Genomic DNA, 17527 nt, shown 5'->3' on the forward strand with positions numbered 1-17527 from the left:
CAGGCAACATACCACCTTTTCTGTGTTTTATATACAAATATACTTTTGTATGATGAATCACCCTAGGTTACATTTGACTAAGGGTCGGCGTGCAATCTGCATGGCTCTAATCCCAGCTTAAGTAAACATCGTAAAATAAAACAAAAGACTCGTGCATACGTATTGTATTTTAATGATAATTTGGGGAATGGGAAAATCAAAAACGTGATTCGTTCAATGGGATTTATATGTAGATACAAAATAAGCATGTGGATATATTTTAAACTTGTTACATTATTGTGTTACTGCGGCAGTGATCTGATTAGATTGTCTTTCTCACGATCTTCGGCTGAAGGCGGGGGATTATACTCGAAGAATTTTGCTATAAAGTACCTGTGAAATATTCGTAGTCAATATTGTTGGAAAAGTAAATGTGTCCAGGAACTGCTTTGAAATGATGCCAGAAGAATATAAGGATTGATTAGATATTGTTTAAGATAAACCGCGTTTTTCCAAGGATATGTCAATTCTTTTCTCAAAGTAGGTTAACGAGAGAGTTCAGGTTTAAAACTCTGCAATGATTCTTGCAATCGCGTCCTGCTGTGTACATAAAAAAAAACCTTCGCCTTTAGGGAAGTTTCGATCAATACTGCCATAAAACGCCTCGAACTAGACAAAATGTAAAAGGAAATAAAGACATACCAGACTAGTATTTCAACGGTAATGAGTAGGGCGGCAGCAGCTGTTTGAGCTGCCACCCTGGCCGGTTCAGCGGACCCTCGCAGCGCGGCAGCTAGCATTGCGTCGCTGGTGTCCGACGCGACCTCCAGCGCGGCGACCAGCAGCGCCGGCGCGGCCAGCCAGCGAGCGCCGCGACGCCACCACGACTGCTGCGAGACACAACTAACTAGCTAAACCTGCGCCTGAAGATAACTGCCATTTCTCCAAGCGCTTAGGGCGATTATATTGCTTCAGTGTATTTAGCTACAAAGCTGGACGTAGTGTCTGAAGTCACGTGGCGACGGCATGCGAGGCGGCGGGAGTCGCGGTGAGCGGAGTGATGTGTATGTTATACTACAGATCGCTTAGTTGCATCAACGGTGGTTGATACCGTCAAGCCGCAACAAAACCATAACTATTTGTTTCGGTCGAGCGAAGCCGAATTCGTCCACCGATGCCGCCGCGCGTGCCACTCTGAGCTGTGGCCGCTTCAAGAGTCGCTAGTACATTTGTTTCACCCGCACTGCGCGCCGCCCGCCGACACCGCGCGCAGCGCCGGGACCGACGCGCCGCGAGATGAGCCGCCGTTCCCTCTGCCGCCGGTAGCTGTGGCATACTTCATAAAGTTACCTATATTTGCTTTCGCCACTCACCACTTGCTACCTATACGGGCGTCTATTGGCTGTTGACGGGGGGCAAGGCGACGTAGGAGCTACTGACCATAGCCATTTTGGCTTATTAGTCACTTACTAAGTATGTGCTAAGGGACCAGATCAAAATGACGGTATAAAACAATTTCTTCTTCATTCATTCTCAAATGAAAAAAAACGATATCATAAATTACCTTGGACATGACAGCAACTAGTAACAGCAGTGAGGTTATTGCGGTGACGAACGCGCTGAGCTTTCCATAACCCATCACGAGACGAATGGTCGGCTTCGTGATCCTGTATAATAACTCATTTTTACATTTGCAATAACATTAAGATCTGGTGATTGATCTTCTGTTCCTTAATGGACAGCAATCTAAATTAGTAGGTACATCTTGATTTCGGGAATATTAAAAAAAGAATGTAATGTCGAAATCTCATGGTTCTGCTAGATATCACCACTATTGACGAATGCCGAAGTTCAATTAGAACGCCTTATATTAAAACGGCACATCTTATATTGAAACGACATTGGCTGGTTGCTATAATTATTTACCGAGGAGTGATAGTCAGATATTTTATAGAGTACCATGCGACTTTTGGTTCTAAAGTGAGTAAGCGTGGTGCTCATTTTTGCCTTATCAGTCTTTGAACATTTCATCATCATCATCATCATCTCAGCCTATCGCCGTCCACTGCTGAACGTAGGCCTCCCCCAAAGAGCGCCAATCATCCCGTTCCTGGGCAGCCCGCATCCATCCGCTGCCAGCCACCTTCTTCAAATCATCGGTCCATCGTGCCGCAGGGCGTCCTACACTACGTTTGCCTAAACGTGGTCTCCCCCCCAACACATTTATAATCTGATATATATTTTAAGGCATTACTGTCTTACAGGTAAGTTGGTACGGTCAGAAATAGAAGTCGATGATCTCAAAAAAAAGTCAGATAGATGAACAAACATTCCTGCTGTCTTTAACAACATTAGTCAATATACCATTAATCGACGCTATTTTCATCATGGAAGTAACTAAAACCCCAGAAATAATAGTCACCACGAAGAACCCACAGAAACCGTCGTGTTGCGGGTTCGATCTTCGCGTGGGACCATCATTTGTTAATTCTCGAATGCTTATAATGAGTCTTGAGTGTTTTTGTGCATCTGACTTGAATGTTTGTGGTACCCCCCGCGAAACAAGGATTGAATTCCTTAGTGACGCTTACGTAGCTGACCATACGGAGGATATCAAGACTCACCGCCTCGCAAAGCTGACATTGTTGAGTTTCTGCGCAACATCGTCGTCGTCCAGCTCAAGCTCGACCGGCTGCGACGCGAAGGCACATGCGGACATCGACACTCCGAGAAGCGCGACCAATAATGCTCGTAACTTTATCTTCAGACCGTCGCTGTTCTCACTGGTGAGGTGACTTAACTACAAGCAATAAAGATGTATTGATTGGAAATGCGAACCCGCACTCTTGAAACGAGGTCCTTTATGTCAAAGTTTAAATGTAAGAAATCATTTAATAACGAGCGCCATATTATGTAACGTAAGTTTTCCTACTGAGAAAAGCCTTTTTAGACCCTTAAGAAGATATATGATTTATTTAAGATTCCACATCTCCGCAAGTTGAAGATAGCGGGATTGAATTTACGTTGGACTAAGTTAATTCCTCTTAGCATATTCCGTAATTCTTTAGAACTGCTTCTAATATGAACAGAGCAAAGTTAATGTGTGTTTTCAGGTATCAAATCTGGTTATTACGTCTCGTGGAAGCTCAATGTGAACTGAAAATATTCGTTGACGGAAATAGCTACTGTTGAGATATGGTCACCCGCGAGACAGTCTAGTTTTGCGTGCGTTTGACACTTGTGGCAAAATCTTTTTGGTCTCGTGGGCTCCTCAACAAATAGACTACAGTTAGCATGTATAATACTGAAATACCAAACTACTTACAGTATTCGGGTGATTCTCATGTTTGAGCCGAAGCTGATTCAACAGTGTATTACTTTCCGTTTCCATGTTAGTTCCTAACCACTGACCATCATCTTAGCGGTCGCTGAAAACTATAACAAGATACATTCCATGAGTAACCACACGTATTTTCACGTAAAATATTGAATATTACATAATGTAGCGCATTTAAAGTTATGAATGGTGAATGACAGCCGGCTGGCGTACGTATAATGATGAATGCCATTGTCAGTGTCAAGTAAAATTACTTTTAAAACCAGTACTTCAACTTTGAATGAGGACGAAATTCCAAGTTATAAACTTCTTTCTACGGTGAAGGTAGAGGTTGCTTAAACTTTTGATTTGTGATTTAATGTAATAGGTCATCAGTAGGTAATTGGTGTATGTGGTAAAGGTCAAAAACTGAGAAAAAAAAAATCTGGGTCAAAATACCCACCAGACATAACGAACAACACTTTTTGAGCAGGCCTTCTTTAATGAGCCTCAACAGCATTCAAACTCCAGACTTTAGTGTAATGAATGAAAAAGATAGATTTTTAAATATATATAAATTTAATAAAATACAAGTTACAGTCATAAATCACAAATACAAAGATACTGACGGAACACACAGAATTCTTGGAGCCAGTTGAACGTCATCAGCATAATGGCGGGTACCTTGTGCGTAAGCTTCCTAGCTGCCTTCAGGTTTACAGGAGCCAACAACAGAAGAGCGTTCAGAATTTTCACGGTAACAATTACTAACTGCCCTGATAGATGTGGCAGAAATAAAGATGGATTTTCCTGTGAATAGAAGCTGTTGTTAGGACACTTTGGGCACCAGTCAGATGTAAATAATAATGTCGGGCCCGCTTCTGGTCACAGGCCGTACAGGAAAGGTTAGACCATTGATCAAAACGCCAGCTCACTGCTGGATTCCAATATATGGAATCAATCAGCTAACGATATTTGCCTTCACAGTTTGTCAGTGGCGTAAAGCTCTCATAGATAGGTACTAAGTTTAGATTCAATCGTACATTAAACTGACATCATAAACGGTACACTGAGTGGTCTTTTAAAGATCTGCAAAAGTCCCAGGAACTTCGAAAGAAGTTGGGTTGGCTTACCGCCTCCTAAAACGAGGGAATGATTCCGAATCTCAATTTATAGTAAAGTACTTATAGTAAAGTAATAGTACAAAATTTATAATTTTGATGGTAAAAAAATGCTTAAAGAAACTCACAGTTAAGCATCCGACAATTAAACAAGCATATTGAACTAATCCCATGGACGTCGCAATGATCTTCAGGTCATGGAGGAGCATAAAGTTCATTTCTCGTAATTCTGTACGTTGCATCTGTGGATAGTTTTCCCCTAAATGTTTCCTCAAGTGGTTCGCGCTTATGCACTGAAAATAGCATTCAGATATAAATAAATACCATTACACTAAACTGTTAATCTTACTACTGGACAAAAAAGTATTTTTTTACAAAGAAATGCAACACGGTAATCTACAGAACATTAATTTATATGATTCATTTCTTATATATTCACTAAAAGTTCTTATCAAGAAAAAATATAACATGACTCACGAAACCAAGTATTCCATACATATACGTGTAGTAAATACTCATAGAAAATGTTGAATGATGGCAAAACATTCGTGTGCGACCAAGGTAGGGCTTTAGTAAAGGAGCTAGCACCATGTTAAATGGCAATTTCATCTTTGAAATCTATAATCTAGCATTGGATTGATTTGAATAAATAACATTATGAATTATATTTTGTAATAATGATAGTTAAACTGTCAGATTTATAATTTTGTTATATTCTGTCATGCCAAAATATTGTCAATTTTACTTTTAGTATACATTCAGTAACAGGCATTTCAGCCTCACAAGAACAAATATGAAAAAAACCCCGAGCTATTTCACATTTTAAGAAAGTCGAACATATACTGATATAATATGCATAGGTAGCTACAGGGTGCTCGAAAACGTAACGTAAATACCAGCTTAATCCCATGCCACGTTATCTGGAGTCGTCTACATCGATAAATGATGCTTAAAAATTATGAAGGAGACTTTATAATGATAGAATACATCACGTGACTGACTAGTCATCTTCATACATTTTTTTTTCAATAAATTATTGTAGAAGTGTACCTTGGCTGGAATGGTAGGTCTGTGGAATGTCATCGTCGTTCGTTTATCCGCCTGTTTCTTCCATTGACCTATAAAATCGCTGATCCGATTTCGAAGATACTTTACTGGAAGATATTTTTAATGTTTTGACGCTCCTAGCCGTAAATTAAAAGTAAATGTGATTTTGTCCCTCTTTACTTGGTACTTACCCATTGGGCATTGTTGATAATTAAGATAAACTACAATAATTATTTATAATAGAACATTTTAATACTAAAATTGTCTAAATTCAGTACATTTTTCCACGCTAATTGAGTGAAACATTTGAAAATACAAGAAACAAATAGAAGAATAAGTAACAAACATTTACATAAACAAGAAATTATAACTAAAGTAAATAAATATTGTTGCAGTAAGTATCTTCCCTGAACATGCCCGAACATTGCGTTAGGTGCGTCACTTGAATGGCAAATTTAGGCTGCATACGTTGACAACCGGCGGAGATTAAGTGGCATAAAAACGGATGCAGTTTGGACGAAGCCGCCACAAACAAACCTTCATAGTCGAGAGAAAGAAGATGAGTAGGGGTCGCGTACTTAACAGGCTTCCCATAATTATCGGATACTTGAAATAGGTACGAAGGAGCCAAGCCATCGGAAAATACCGAAAAATCATAGAACATCACCAGTTGCCGAGTGTCAGATTTATTCAAGGTTTCAGACTTGTTTGATCCTTCCAATTTATTTACGACATCGATATTCGTCGAGTTAGATATTTCTACTGCTTTGATGGGTTCATTAGTGTTCACCGTGATTTTATCAGTGTTAACGTCGAGATTCGGTAATGTTTGGTACTCGTTCTTTCTATAATCAGTGTCGTTCGTTGAGTTCAATATTTCCACATATACCTTGGATATGTCAGTTTTATGAGTGGTATCGTTTATTGGCGCCTGCACCTCTCGTTTATTTCTGTTTGAACGGATCAAAGGCTCATTAACCGTCACACCTTTTTCGGTTGTCATTTGAAGGAAAGGGCAAGATTTCGATAACAACGTTCTTGTCCCATTAAAAATCTGGTGGATAATGTCGTATAACACAGTGAATAACTCATTTTCTTCCTCGCGGTCGATTTTATTCAGAGCATTAGTGTAATCTTCAACGTTAATGCCGTCGTTGTGCTGTTTAAGAATAGCGGAAATCCTTCGATCGACATGCAAGCGACTGTTGAAATTATTATTGAACGCATTCAAATCCATACCCACTCCTCCGTTTTGCCATACTGAGAAAATCCTAGCATAAAACGGTAGGAAGCTCAAGGGTATATTCCTCCACTTATACTTCAAAGGAGTCATAGCCATGTATTTTGTAAGAGACATAACAGTTATGTTAACATTCTGATATTTCCTCTGAAATTCCGTAAGATCACGCTTACTGTTATCATCGAGTCTTTGATAAGACGAATAAAACGTCGCCGTAGGATAAATCAGGTGATTGATCAATCTCGTGTGCCTTGGTCCCCTGTACGCAGTTTGTAAGGAATCGTCTATTAAAAATATTACATGGAAATGCAGAGATGGATACTGAGTCGCCATGCTTGAGAGATACTCAGAGTAAATCATAAATGGTGGATAGGTTCCTCGTTGCACTATGTGATGGTAGTATACATCACTTGCTGGCTTAGAAGAGTTGCACTTCATGATCAATACTGGCTGCCTCCGATACGCTTCCATTCCCAATGCATAAAACACTAAGAATGATATCCCCAATAAGATCAAAGTCATCCAGCAGGCCGAAATATATTCTGGAAATAATAAAACGGATTTAAGATTGCAGATTGTCTTCATACAACAAAAGTGCATACTGACTTGAACTACAGTGGACGTTTCCAAGATTTGCATTTTTATCATTGAACAAATTTAATCAGGGAACCATCCAAGGTGTTTTTCCAGCAGGACTATGTTAAAAAGATCATAACAACTATCCCACTGCGAGATAAACGAATTCTCTAAATTTCGCCAGTTCTGTATAGTGTCCAGATGGCCGAACAATCCACGTTATAATTGTAGACTTACAAGTAATTAAAGTAGCAATGTATTTTGAATAAATAGAAGAAATGTTTACCTGGCCATCGTACAAGCCATGATTGTTTAGGAGAGCATGCTACACCCCAGCCGGGTGTGGCCAGGGCCGGCGACGGCGGAGTGTGCCCCCCGCCATCGCCGCCTCCTCCGTCCACTTTCAGCAATGGATATTGTTCGTCCTGTTTTGTCTGTGGAGCACGCTCCACCATAGTCCTTCTGTCAACAGTCATATCTACTAGGTAATGACAGTATTTATTGAAACATGCACGATGGCGGAATTAATGCCTGAGGCGTTCCCTGAGATGCAGAGATATCAAGAAGAGGGAGTTCCTATAAATTATTAAATCAGTAACCAGTGTGTGAAAACCATTTAATTCCTGATTAGAATTCCTTTCCTTCATAAGCGACTGTAAGGGATCCGGAGAATCAATTGGCCAGGTAGTTGTACAAACAGATGTGATTTTTATTTCAATGTCAGAGTAGTATTTAAATATTGTATCAGTTTTTATTTTGTATGTCTTTGGCTTTCAAGACGTTAGTATATAATATTTATAATCTGTGCTCTGCAATTCGTGTTTGAATCCGGGACATTTAAAACTCTTGCTTAACTTCAACCTCCTTAGCCTTTCCTTATAAATGGGGAATCAAAAAAACGATAATTCATGCTGAATATATACTCACCTTATCCTGTTTTACAAGTGATTATTAATATAAGTCCTTTAATTTAAAACTCCGATTTATCAACGTATGTGAAAAATTGAAAACGAGATAACGACATTTGCAACAAATTTTGTGGACATTCCAATTTTGAAAATAAACGTCACTCAAATTTGCTTTTTATTTCGATATTCGCCATCGTAGGAAGTATCAGGGATAAAATACTCCTTAAATTTAAATTTGATTTGGATTGTACATGCCGTTACCTGAAATACTCATTTGCCATTATGATATTGAAAACTACTGCAAAATCAAATTACGTATCTCCTGCTAAAAGTACCTAACTTACAAACTAGGTAATAATGTAAGTACTATACCTGAAACTGCGTCATAATAATTTTATTCTTTGTCCGTTTATGGCAAATTACTTCTGTAATTAAAGCAGAAATTTATATAATTTGCCAAGTACAAGTATGAACCTTGCTTTGAGTTAAATAATTGTGAATTGTTTAGAAGTTAGAATTTCGTTCCGTTATAAAAATGGCACGTAAGCGGTGGTCTACCACCACCGCTTACATACCTCTGAACATAAAAAAAGTCAGTTGTCGTTGTCGTACAGAATTGTATTGAAAAGATTGAACTACATAATATATTTAGTTTTTACCATCATTCGCATCATCATCCGCTGCCCCTACCTTCCCACTGCTGGGCTGCCTTTCCTTTTTCGAACCATTTTCTGCAGCCCTGTGCCAGTTTCATCCAAACTCGACCCGAGACTTTAACACTGACCCATCTTTACAGGATCAATATTTTAAAACTGCGCAACCAGTCATTGGCTTTGTAATGGAACTTTATAGGATAAAATTTAAATTTCATAGGAAAGTAATGAAATTAAAATTAAAATTAAAATACTGGATTTTATTCTCAACCTGGTAGGAATTTATTATGAAAGAACGTTATAATTTATGTCAACTCATGATTTAGGACAACGGTTGTGTCCAAAAATAGTTGGGTTTTACGATAAATACTTGTGAGAAAACCGTGGCTCACTCACGCAATTTAATATAATAAATGAAATAGGTTTTGAATCTGATTGAAAGTCCAAATTATATCTGCATTTTTTGGCATCTTTTATGGGGCTTGAATGCCTTATAGTGATAACCGCTGCGTACTAAATATTATTTGAATATTCCATTATATTTTCGCCCTTGCAAATGTCACCCATTCATTTGTGATCGAACAATAACTCGAGATAATAAGCCATTTCACAATTCGAATTTGCAAAGTCGACAAAATTCAGTAACAATCGTAACAGCAAGACGTATGTACGTGAGACTAACGCGATGTTGAATCAACAGAATTATGGCGGAAAATGTAAACGTGCCGTATTACACATTATATAGGAGCAACGTGCATATTCTGTTAAATGTAATTCACTTTGAGTTAGGTCGCACGCCCACTGTACTACGAAACGTCTGTGATATATAAGAACTATTAAAAAATTGTGTTTTATAAAAATTGTCGTCAAGATTGTGAAGGTGTGATTATCTTGAAGATAAACAAATGACGGTAGGTGTTTACTTTATATTTAAATGTGATGTTGTTTAAATGAATTTCTAGCCGAATAATAGGTAGAGAAAATAAGCAAAAAAATTTACTTCCTCTTGTGAGCGTCATAGCTTATGTATAGTATTTTTTTAAACCTGAAAGATTTTTATAATGGTAAAATCAACTATTCTCAACTATCAAACTATACTATGTATTGTATGTGATATTTCATTGTTTATATAGTTTTTCATTACCGATGGCCACAATGCTATGGCACGCATATGTACTTCCTGATTCAATCACAACAAAAAGTTACGTAGGTACTTTCAATTTACATAAAACGCAGACTAATCAATTAAATCCATAATATTGAGGGGATTCCACAAACATTCAAGTCGCAGACACAAAGGACTCAGAGAAATGTCCTACGCGGGGATCGAACCCGTGATAAGTCACGCAAAGTTAGTTTGGCGCGGCCACCTGTACTACTCAGATAGTTAACAACGTCAAATAATTAATTAAACAAAATTATAATATTTCAGTACCAATTCTAAGTTTTTGTAGTGTAACGAAGGAAGTAAATTCATTGTGTAAACTTCAGTTAAAAAGACAAGGATATTTTCTTAAGCATTCTTGATTTCTTAAAAAATTTAAGCTACTTATTAAAAACTTTCCCCAGATAATGCGTCCGTATTATGTTTAATGAATATGTTTTTTTTTCGGTCTTCAGACTTTCCAGGCACTTGTATTTTTTTCACTGGCATGGTATTCTACTATTATCTGAATATCAAAAGCAGATCTAAGAAACAGCTAATGACGTGTTCGTAAATGAATCTTTGAAGAAACCTTTTTCTCTGTGAGGAAAGCCGAAAATGATTTTTCTAAAGGTTAAGCAGATTTAGAAATGAGGGCGTAGCGCTGTTTACTTTTTGAGGAATAACTGTCAAAAGAAACTGGTCACACACCAATTTTATGCGTGTAACAACCACCATTTACATTTTTGTCAAGGCGGCAACTATAGACAGTATATATATATATACTAGTCTATCAAAATTTTGACTGCAAAAAATAACGGCGCCTTAGTAAAAGTGTTTCCTTTTTACCGTCCGGTTACTAAACACTAAAAAGTACCGGAATTATGCAAAGCAAGTTTGATGAAGTGCAGCTATACAAGGAATCTTGATACTTTACTTCATTTGATATGTGCCCTTAAACCTGTTAGTGACCTTTCAATTGCATTGCTTGTCACAAAGCGTTACAAGAACAATATGTTTACCACCTGCGTGTACATAATCTATACATATAATAAAATTGTAGAAAAGTGAAAACTGTACATTAAATATTTTTAAAAAGGAATAATTGGAGGGTGGTCTACGAACGATTCCGATGCCGAAAATATGATTTTTAGAATTTTTGTCTGTTTGTCTGTTTGTCTGTTTGTCTGTATGTATGTCCGGAAAGATCTCGGAAAGTACTGGATAGATTTGATTCATATTTTCAGAGAATATCAACAAGAGGTCCGGTCAACATACTTTTTACTTACTATCTCGCTTTTCGTTACAGGGGGTGAGCAGGAGCCTTTTATATCTATACACAAATATCAAATTATCTCATAAACTACTGAATATATTTCGTTCAAATTTTGCATGAACCTTATCGTACACATGATACAACAAATATACAAAAACCATAACGCTACTATGCAGGGGGCATGAGCAGTAAAGTTTTAAATTTTTGGACTCACCGGTAACATCGTGTAATACAATTATGAGGTGTATTTTCACCCCATTGAGTAGTAGGCAGCACGGTCATCAATTTACTCAAAAATCATCACGCTATTTATCTTAAGACTTTTGGCAGAGTAATAATATATTTTTTCAAAAGTAAATCATTTTCACAAAATCAGTCATTTTATTCTCTTTCAAGTCTAATGTAGACCTAGCGCGACAATAATTAAAATAAAAGAAACATAAACTATTAATACTTTTATTATTATTCTTTTGATGCAATACTTTTATTATTACTTCGTAATCGGTACATTCTTGAAACAAAGGAACTTAAATTATTTTTATTTTTATTGGTGTACTAAAATTACTCTAAGTTCAAATGTGGAATGCCGTAATATGATTTTGTGTTTATTTACGATAGGTGTATATACCTATGTTTTTAGATCGGTAATGTTGGCGATGCTACTTCAAGATAAAAGAATTCGTAGTGACACTCAACCCAAAGTTGCATGTAGTTCACATTGATCTCATCTATAATTATGCATAACAATAAATTACTGAACGACACAGTTAATTATATTACCTTGGTTCATCTGTAACAACTAGCAACAAAAATATAAACTTTCAAACAAAAAAAAACCTTTCAAACAATGAAATAATGTTTTCTTAAATTTGCGTTTTACATTACATAGGCCAAAAGTATTTCGGATAGAAAAGCCCAGAAAACTTGCATAAAAACTTCATAATAGGTATGCAATGTGAAAGATCTGTACGACCAAAGCTATCAATGAATAAGAGCGTACGCTAGAAGGTTTTTGACATTACGTATCTATTGATAGAATAATGTCTACTGATAACTGGGATTTTTCAATATTTTAACGAGTTGTTTGGTCTACATCCGCCATTACAGAGACCGCACACCTGGCCCTTCCAAAGATTCCTTTAACAATTTATTGTAATCTCTACTTATTTAAAATTTTCTTCTTTCGTAGCCTGGTAAAAACAGGGGAAGGTACGAGACTGAATGAGTTTCTGAGATCCCAAAGCTAAGCCGACGAGGATTAGAAACATATTTTTGGAAATTTCTCCAATAAGGCTGATAATAGCGTGTAGCTATCAGCACTTACATCCGTCACACAATGTCTGGAAAATTCATTTTGGCTGTCGGTATCGACAGCGTAACCTCACCTTTTTACCGTCCGGTTACTAAACACTAAAAAGTACCGGAATTATGCAAAGCAAGTTTGATGAAGTGCAGCTATACAAGGAATCTTGATACTTTACTTCATTTGATATGTGCCCTTAAACCTGTTAGTGACCTTTCAATTGCATTGCTTGTCACAAAGCGTTACAAGAACAATATGTTTACCACCTGCGTGTACATAATAGGTAATAAAATAATAAAATGTATTCACTAGAATACAATGATAAGTGTACGTAGCATTTGTTCAAAGAAAAATAATTTATTGTTTTTTCAAATAACAAAGGGGCAGAACCCATTGAATGTAATAAGTAATAAGCGTGAACATTAAAATGCTTTTAAATGCAGATGATCTGGTTTCGTGAAAATTGGTCTTTATCACAAACAAAAATCTAAAATTTCAATTGTTTGTTTAATGAAGTGTTCGCTAATTTATCGTCTTCTTCTTATAAAAGGCTAATTAAATTTGTAATAACAAGAGCATTTCTGAAAACAGAGTGATTGTTTAAAAATTACCAATATTTAATTTAAGGAATAGTAAACTCATCTGTAACTTGAAGAAACAATTACCTTTAAAATAATATTTCGATTAAGATTGACATTTCCGTTTGTAAATTCAATAGTGGTGGCCTTACGGTTGCATGTACGAATTTGTAAGTACATAGACGCGGGTTCGATCCCAAATGGTCTAGAATCACCTTTGGTTTAGTTTTGGAGAGGAGGAGACTTTTGAAGAGGTGGGCCATTTACATGCCCAGACTATATTACAGACACTGCAATAGTAACTAAATAAAATATATTGGATATGAAACTATTTCGTAACTTTTTTAATGCAACCTTTTTTCCAAAAATAAACATTAGCCATAAAATGTAAAGCGATAAAATCCCAGCACATGACATATGCGTATAAAGATTACAATTTTATTAACATTTTAATTTTTGACGACAACAAAACTATACTTCGGTTTTGTTGTGAAACAGTACCTACGATTTATATTTTGTTTTTGTTAATAGTAGAACCAATGGCAAGTGATGAGTGAGTACTACAAAGAACAGCATCCGTTGCTATGTGAGGAGTTGTCTGAAGAGGAGCAATACAGCCCTCGGTACCACCGTAGACTTCGGCCCATGAGCTACAGGGGCCGTGCCCGGAACAACCTGAAAGGGGCCGCTTCTATCATAACCCGGTGGCCAGGTAAGGAACTTTCTGTCTTGACAAAATCATTTGTAAATCTTGGGAAAAGCTGGGATATATTACAGGGACTATCGTAAGGACTCAAATAATTTATATTTGGTACACACATAAATAGTTATTATCTACAATTTGTAATTGTGTGTAAAGATTGGTCTCAGAAACTTAATGAAGTACAGTACCATTGTATTGTTTCCTAACTGCTTAACTCCTCAGTGTTCATATATTTATACTTACATTGATATCAAACTGACTAACATATTTTCTTTATTTTCAGATCATTGGTCTTCCTTTCTAGTTTATTGGTGGATAGGACTCGGAATGATAAGCCTTACGACGTTTATTGTTTATAATAGCCTGTTTGCATTCTCAATGTTACCATCAGCTAACATGAAACCAGCAGGCAACATTATATTAGATCCAAAAGACAAAACATCACAAAAACCTTCTTTGTTACCAGATGTGTATATGCACATCTTCACTAGACAAAATGAGGAAGTCGACTTCAACCAATATTTACCAAACATTGAAGCAATATCGAACAAATACGCCAATTTCAAATATCACGTAATCGTAGTAATAAATGATACGAATTTGGATTGGCTGAGCGCTGAAGAGAATAATGAACTAGCATTAAATTCACTCTGGTCAAAGGAACCCAAGAAAGTAGTAACTACAAAGCCAAATATAGTCGTTGAATATATAACACTCTCTGCATACATGGAAAATTCCCCTTTAAGGAAATATTGGAAGACGTTGCCTCATCAATTGATCGAGTTCTTAACACGAGCCATCTCTATATGGGACAAAGGTGGTATAACTTTTAACCCTAATATTTTGGCACCCAAACCTCAACAGACGCTTTATACCGAAAAGTTACATAAATTGCTCAGCAAATATGCAAATAGGAATAAGGTACTTAGTGATTATAAAATAGTAAACAAAATAAATAGAACGCCCAAGAAAGAAAAGAAATTAAATAATATTCAAGATATTATTAATGCTTTGGAAAACGAAGAAAATCCAGTTAATGTGCTTTCACAGCAAACACTTACGGAAGCTGAAAATGTTAAGTCGCCAATCATCGCTAGAAATGAACGCCATATCTTTTCTGCAACAGAAGCTGTAACGAAGAATAGTACGGAGAAAAATACAGAACTACTCAATCACATGCAACAACATTCACGTATTAATTCGTACCCAAGCGAAGATCCAATTCATACGATACTAAATAGCAATACTGATACAACTAGACCACTAGATGTTAGTCGTAATGCAACCAAGTTAAGTCTGCTGCCATTATTCCTAGAATTTTTATTTCATAACAAACTCAGTGCTAAACCAATTGCAACCGAGCCACCTATAGCAAATAGGACACGCAGGAATGTAATTGAATTACCTAAATCAGAGGACACTAGTGGTGCTTTATCGACGCATTCAATGGATAAGCCGGCAAAAAAAGTAGTCGATACCTACAAACCAGTCATTGTTTCTGCAGTAGGCATTTATAATAAATCGGATTATACTAAACCTATTACAGAAAAGCCCAGTAAAGATATTGATGACAGTATGGAGAAAAATCGATTGACAATAGATTTGAAAGGTAATATCATAGCAACTGACACAGCCTGCCATGCGTTCTTAGGTACAGTATTCAGTAATGCAGTTCATCACAGTCAAGAGGAAAGTGTAACAGATTTTATCATTGCTGAGTTGACGATTTTTTGTAAAGGACTTTTATCTTCGTGTACGGGTATTGACTTGATTTTACTATAATATTTCATTATTGTTATTTTAGGAAAGTGTATTAAATTATTTATTTATAGTATTTTATTTTTATTTTTGTCTACCGATTATTTGTGACTAATGTGCTCCTGTAAGTCTCCAACCCTCTAACAAAGTTGACATTTCTACAATCGTTAATGTCAATAATATAGGTTTTTCAAATGTATTGAAATAGCATTTAGTTTCGATAAGTCACGTCGCTTCGACCTTTAGTAGAAAACTGGAATATATGAAGATGTCTTCATATTTACATTCGAGTCTTCTACTGACTTACGTTTATAATTGTAGCAATCTCACTTGCCCAGGACCGGGATGGTTGGCGCTCTTTGGGGGAGGCCTACGTTCAGCAGTGGACGGCGATAGGCTGAGATGATGATGATGATGATGAATCTCACTTAGCTAGACGGCCTAGCAAATGGTTTTTGTCTGTAGCTGCTAAGTAGTATCTTTTCAGAAAATGTATGAACAGCTTATGAAAAACGATCTTTATTAGCGATAAAGAAAAAAAATACAAAAAACTGTTATTTGCAAATAATTTATTTCATTACTTATATTATTACTTACATTAACTTAATAACTAATGGTCGTGATCAAAATATTGTTTTTAACTGTTCACAACATTTTGTTCACAAGTCTTCATTTTACCTAGTATCATGGCAGCAAGCAGTGTGTAGATAAATTTGTAGACTAGATATCTTGTAAATTTAAATGTTTAAAATTAAACATATTATTAAAGTCTGAAATAATAACTCACGTATTCATAATGATAGTTATCAAAGAACATGTAATTGTTAGCAAATTATTTAAGACGGGTTGATTTATTTTTGGCAGCGTTTATGAATGCGATAGAATTATTATCCACCAAGGCTCCAATTTAAATAATGCAGATTACAAATAGTTAAACTACTCCTTGAGAAGTTCAAAATACCCAACCCTATCCCGGGTGCCAAAACATTTTAATTATCTAAGCTCTTGCCATTTATCTTATCCACTGATACTTGGCAGGTGCTTTGAGGCGGAACATAAACTAAAAGTTTATGATTTTTTTACAACTACCTATACGTCTATACTTATGTATTTTGTGAGTTTTATATAGCACCGATGCAGTGCATTATCACAAAAAAATGCGGCTTACATTTATATCACTAGTAAATTTTCCCTCTGCTACGTCTGGCAACATTTCTTCTTTCAACAGGTATCTCCCATCTTCCAGTCCAATCGTTATGTGATCGTTTACAATCCTTTACCCTGTTGACCGGTTCACATCGTTTACTGATCGACCAATATACGTAGCCACTCGGACACTGATATACTACTCCCTTTACTTTATTATTTTTATCGGTTTTACATTTGAGGAAGGCTGGTGAGCATTCACTGTCTTTCTCAAATGAAAAGTAACCGGCGCTTTTGCAGGCAAAACTGTCTTTTGTTACCACAATCTGAAAAAAGGATCCATGTTAGTAAGCTATATTCATTTTTAAATACAAGTAAAAAAATCTGGTGAAAAAATACTTACTGGCTCTTTGTAGTCCATATCAAATCTTTTAAATCTACGTTTTTGTGCAATTTGTCCGTCACATTTTTTCTCTGCCTTCTTTTCTTCAACGCACCGCGTTTGACTTTCATCGTAAATAGTGTTGTTAGGGCAAGTAAACACTGCTATTTTTACATCATGTGTGTCATCCTCTTCGTCACATTGGTAGAACAGATTACAGTATTTCGGATGTCTTCTGAAAGACGTAGGGCATACGAATAAGTTTTGGTCGTCATCGGTCTCCGGGCATTTACTTTCAGATGTTTGTTCGGATGTGCTGCTTTCTGTTGTTGAGTTGTCTTGTGACTCAGTTGTTGATTGTTCAGTAGTCGACTCTTGGGTGGTCGTACTCTCACTG

The 17527-nt window shown here is 36.5% G+C and overlaps 5 protein-coding genes across 9 annotated transcripts in view; 1 reads left to right on the forward strand and 4 right to left on the reverse strand.

Annotated features, from left to right (window-relative positions):
• Nucleotides 1-149: 149 nt before the first annotated feature.
• On the reverse strand, nt 150-3548 carry LOC113491953. 4 transcript variants are annotated; one of them, XM_026869171.1, is made up of 6 exons: nt 3305-3548; nt 2604-2779; nt 1544-1646; nt 1207-1305; nt 682-866; nt 150-372 (listed from the first exon to the last, which is right to left on the reverse strand). In XM_026869171.1, exons 1-6 carry the CDS (start codon nt 3368-3370, stop codon nt 282-284), a joined length of 720 nt encoding a protein of 239 aa, XP_026724972.1. In that variant the 5' UTR covers nt 3371-3548; the 3' UTR covers nt 150-281. The 4 variants fall into 4 exon arrangements, with proteins under 4 accessions (XP_026724972.1, XP_026724971.1, XP_026724974.1 ...); XM_026869170.1 differs by having other exon boundaries at nt 682-869; XM_026869173.1 differs by lacking the exon at nt 1207-1305 and having other exon boundaries at nt 3305-3547.
• A 321-nt stretch (nt 3549-3869) lies between these two features.
• On the reverse strand, nt 3870-5100 carry LOC113491954. Its single transcript, XM_026869174.1, has 3 exons — nt 4894-5100; nt 4545-4709; nt 3870-4105 (listed from the first exon to the last, which is right to left on the reverse strand). The coding sequence occupies exons 1-3, from the start codon at nt 5023-5025 to the stop codon at nt 3896-3898; spliced, it is 507 nt and encodes a 168-aa protein (XP_026724975.1). The 5' UTR covers nt 5026-5100; the 3' UTR covers nt 3870-3895.
• A 592-nt stretch (nt 5101-5692) lies between these two features.
• Nucleotides 5693-8336, reverse strand: LOC113491955. Its single transcript, XM_026869175.1, has 3 exons — nt 8207-8336; nt 7566-7741; nt 5693-7245 (listed from the first exon to the last, which is right to left on the reverse strand). Exons 2-3 carry the CDS (start codon nt 7732-7734, stop codon nt 5834-5836), a joined length of 1581 nt encoding a protein of 526 aa, XP_026724976.1. The 5' UTR covers nt 7735-7741; nt 8207-8336; the 3' UTR covers nt 5693-5833.
• Nucleotides 8337-9534: 1198 nt separating this feature from the next.
• On the forward strand, nt 9535-15675 carry LOC113491956. Of its 2 annotated transcripts, XM_026869178.1 has the most exons (3): nt 9535-9751; nt 13673-13853; nt 14128-15675. In XM_026869178.1, exons 2-3 carry the CDS (start codon nt 13691-13693, stop codon nt 15624-15626), a joined length of 1662 nt encoding a protein of 553 aa, XP_026724979.1. In that variant the 5' UTR covers nt 9535-9751; nt 13673-13690; the 3' UTR covers nt 15627-15675. The 2 variants fall into 2 exon arrangements, with proteins under 2 accessions (XP_026724979.1, XP_026724978.1); XM_026869177.1 differs by lacking the exon at nt 9535-9751 and having other exon boundaries at nt 13519-13853.
• A 500-nt stretch (nt 15676-16175) lies between these two features.
• Nucleotides 16176-17527, reverse strand: part of LOC113491957 (serine-rich adhesin for platelets-like) — a 33544-nt gene continuing 32192 nt past the window's right edge. The window contains 2 exon segments of the mRNA XM_026869179.1: nt 16176-17074; nt 17152-17525. Of these exon segments, the coding sequence (XP_026724980.1) occupies nt 16781-17074; nt 17152-17525 (668 nt within the window). The 3' untranslated portion in view covers nt 16176-16780.

Source organism: Trichoplusia ni, chromosome 3 (assembly GCF_003590095.1).
Source record: "Trichoplusia ni isolate ovarian cell line Hi5 chromosome 3, tn1, whole genome shotgun sequence".
NCBI lineage: Eukaryota > Metazoa > Arthropoda > Insecta > Lepidoptera > Noctuidae > Trichoplusia > Trichoplusia ni.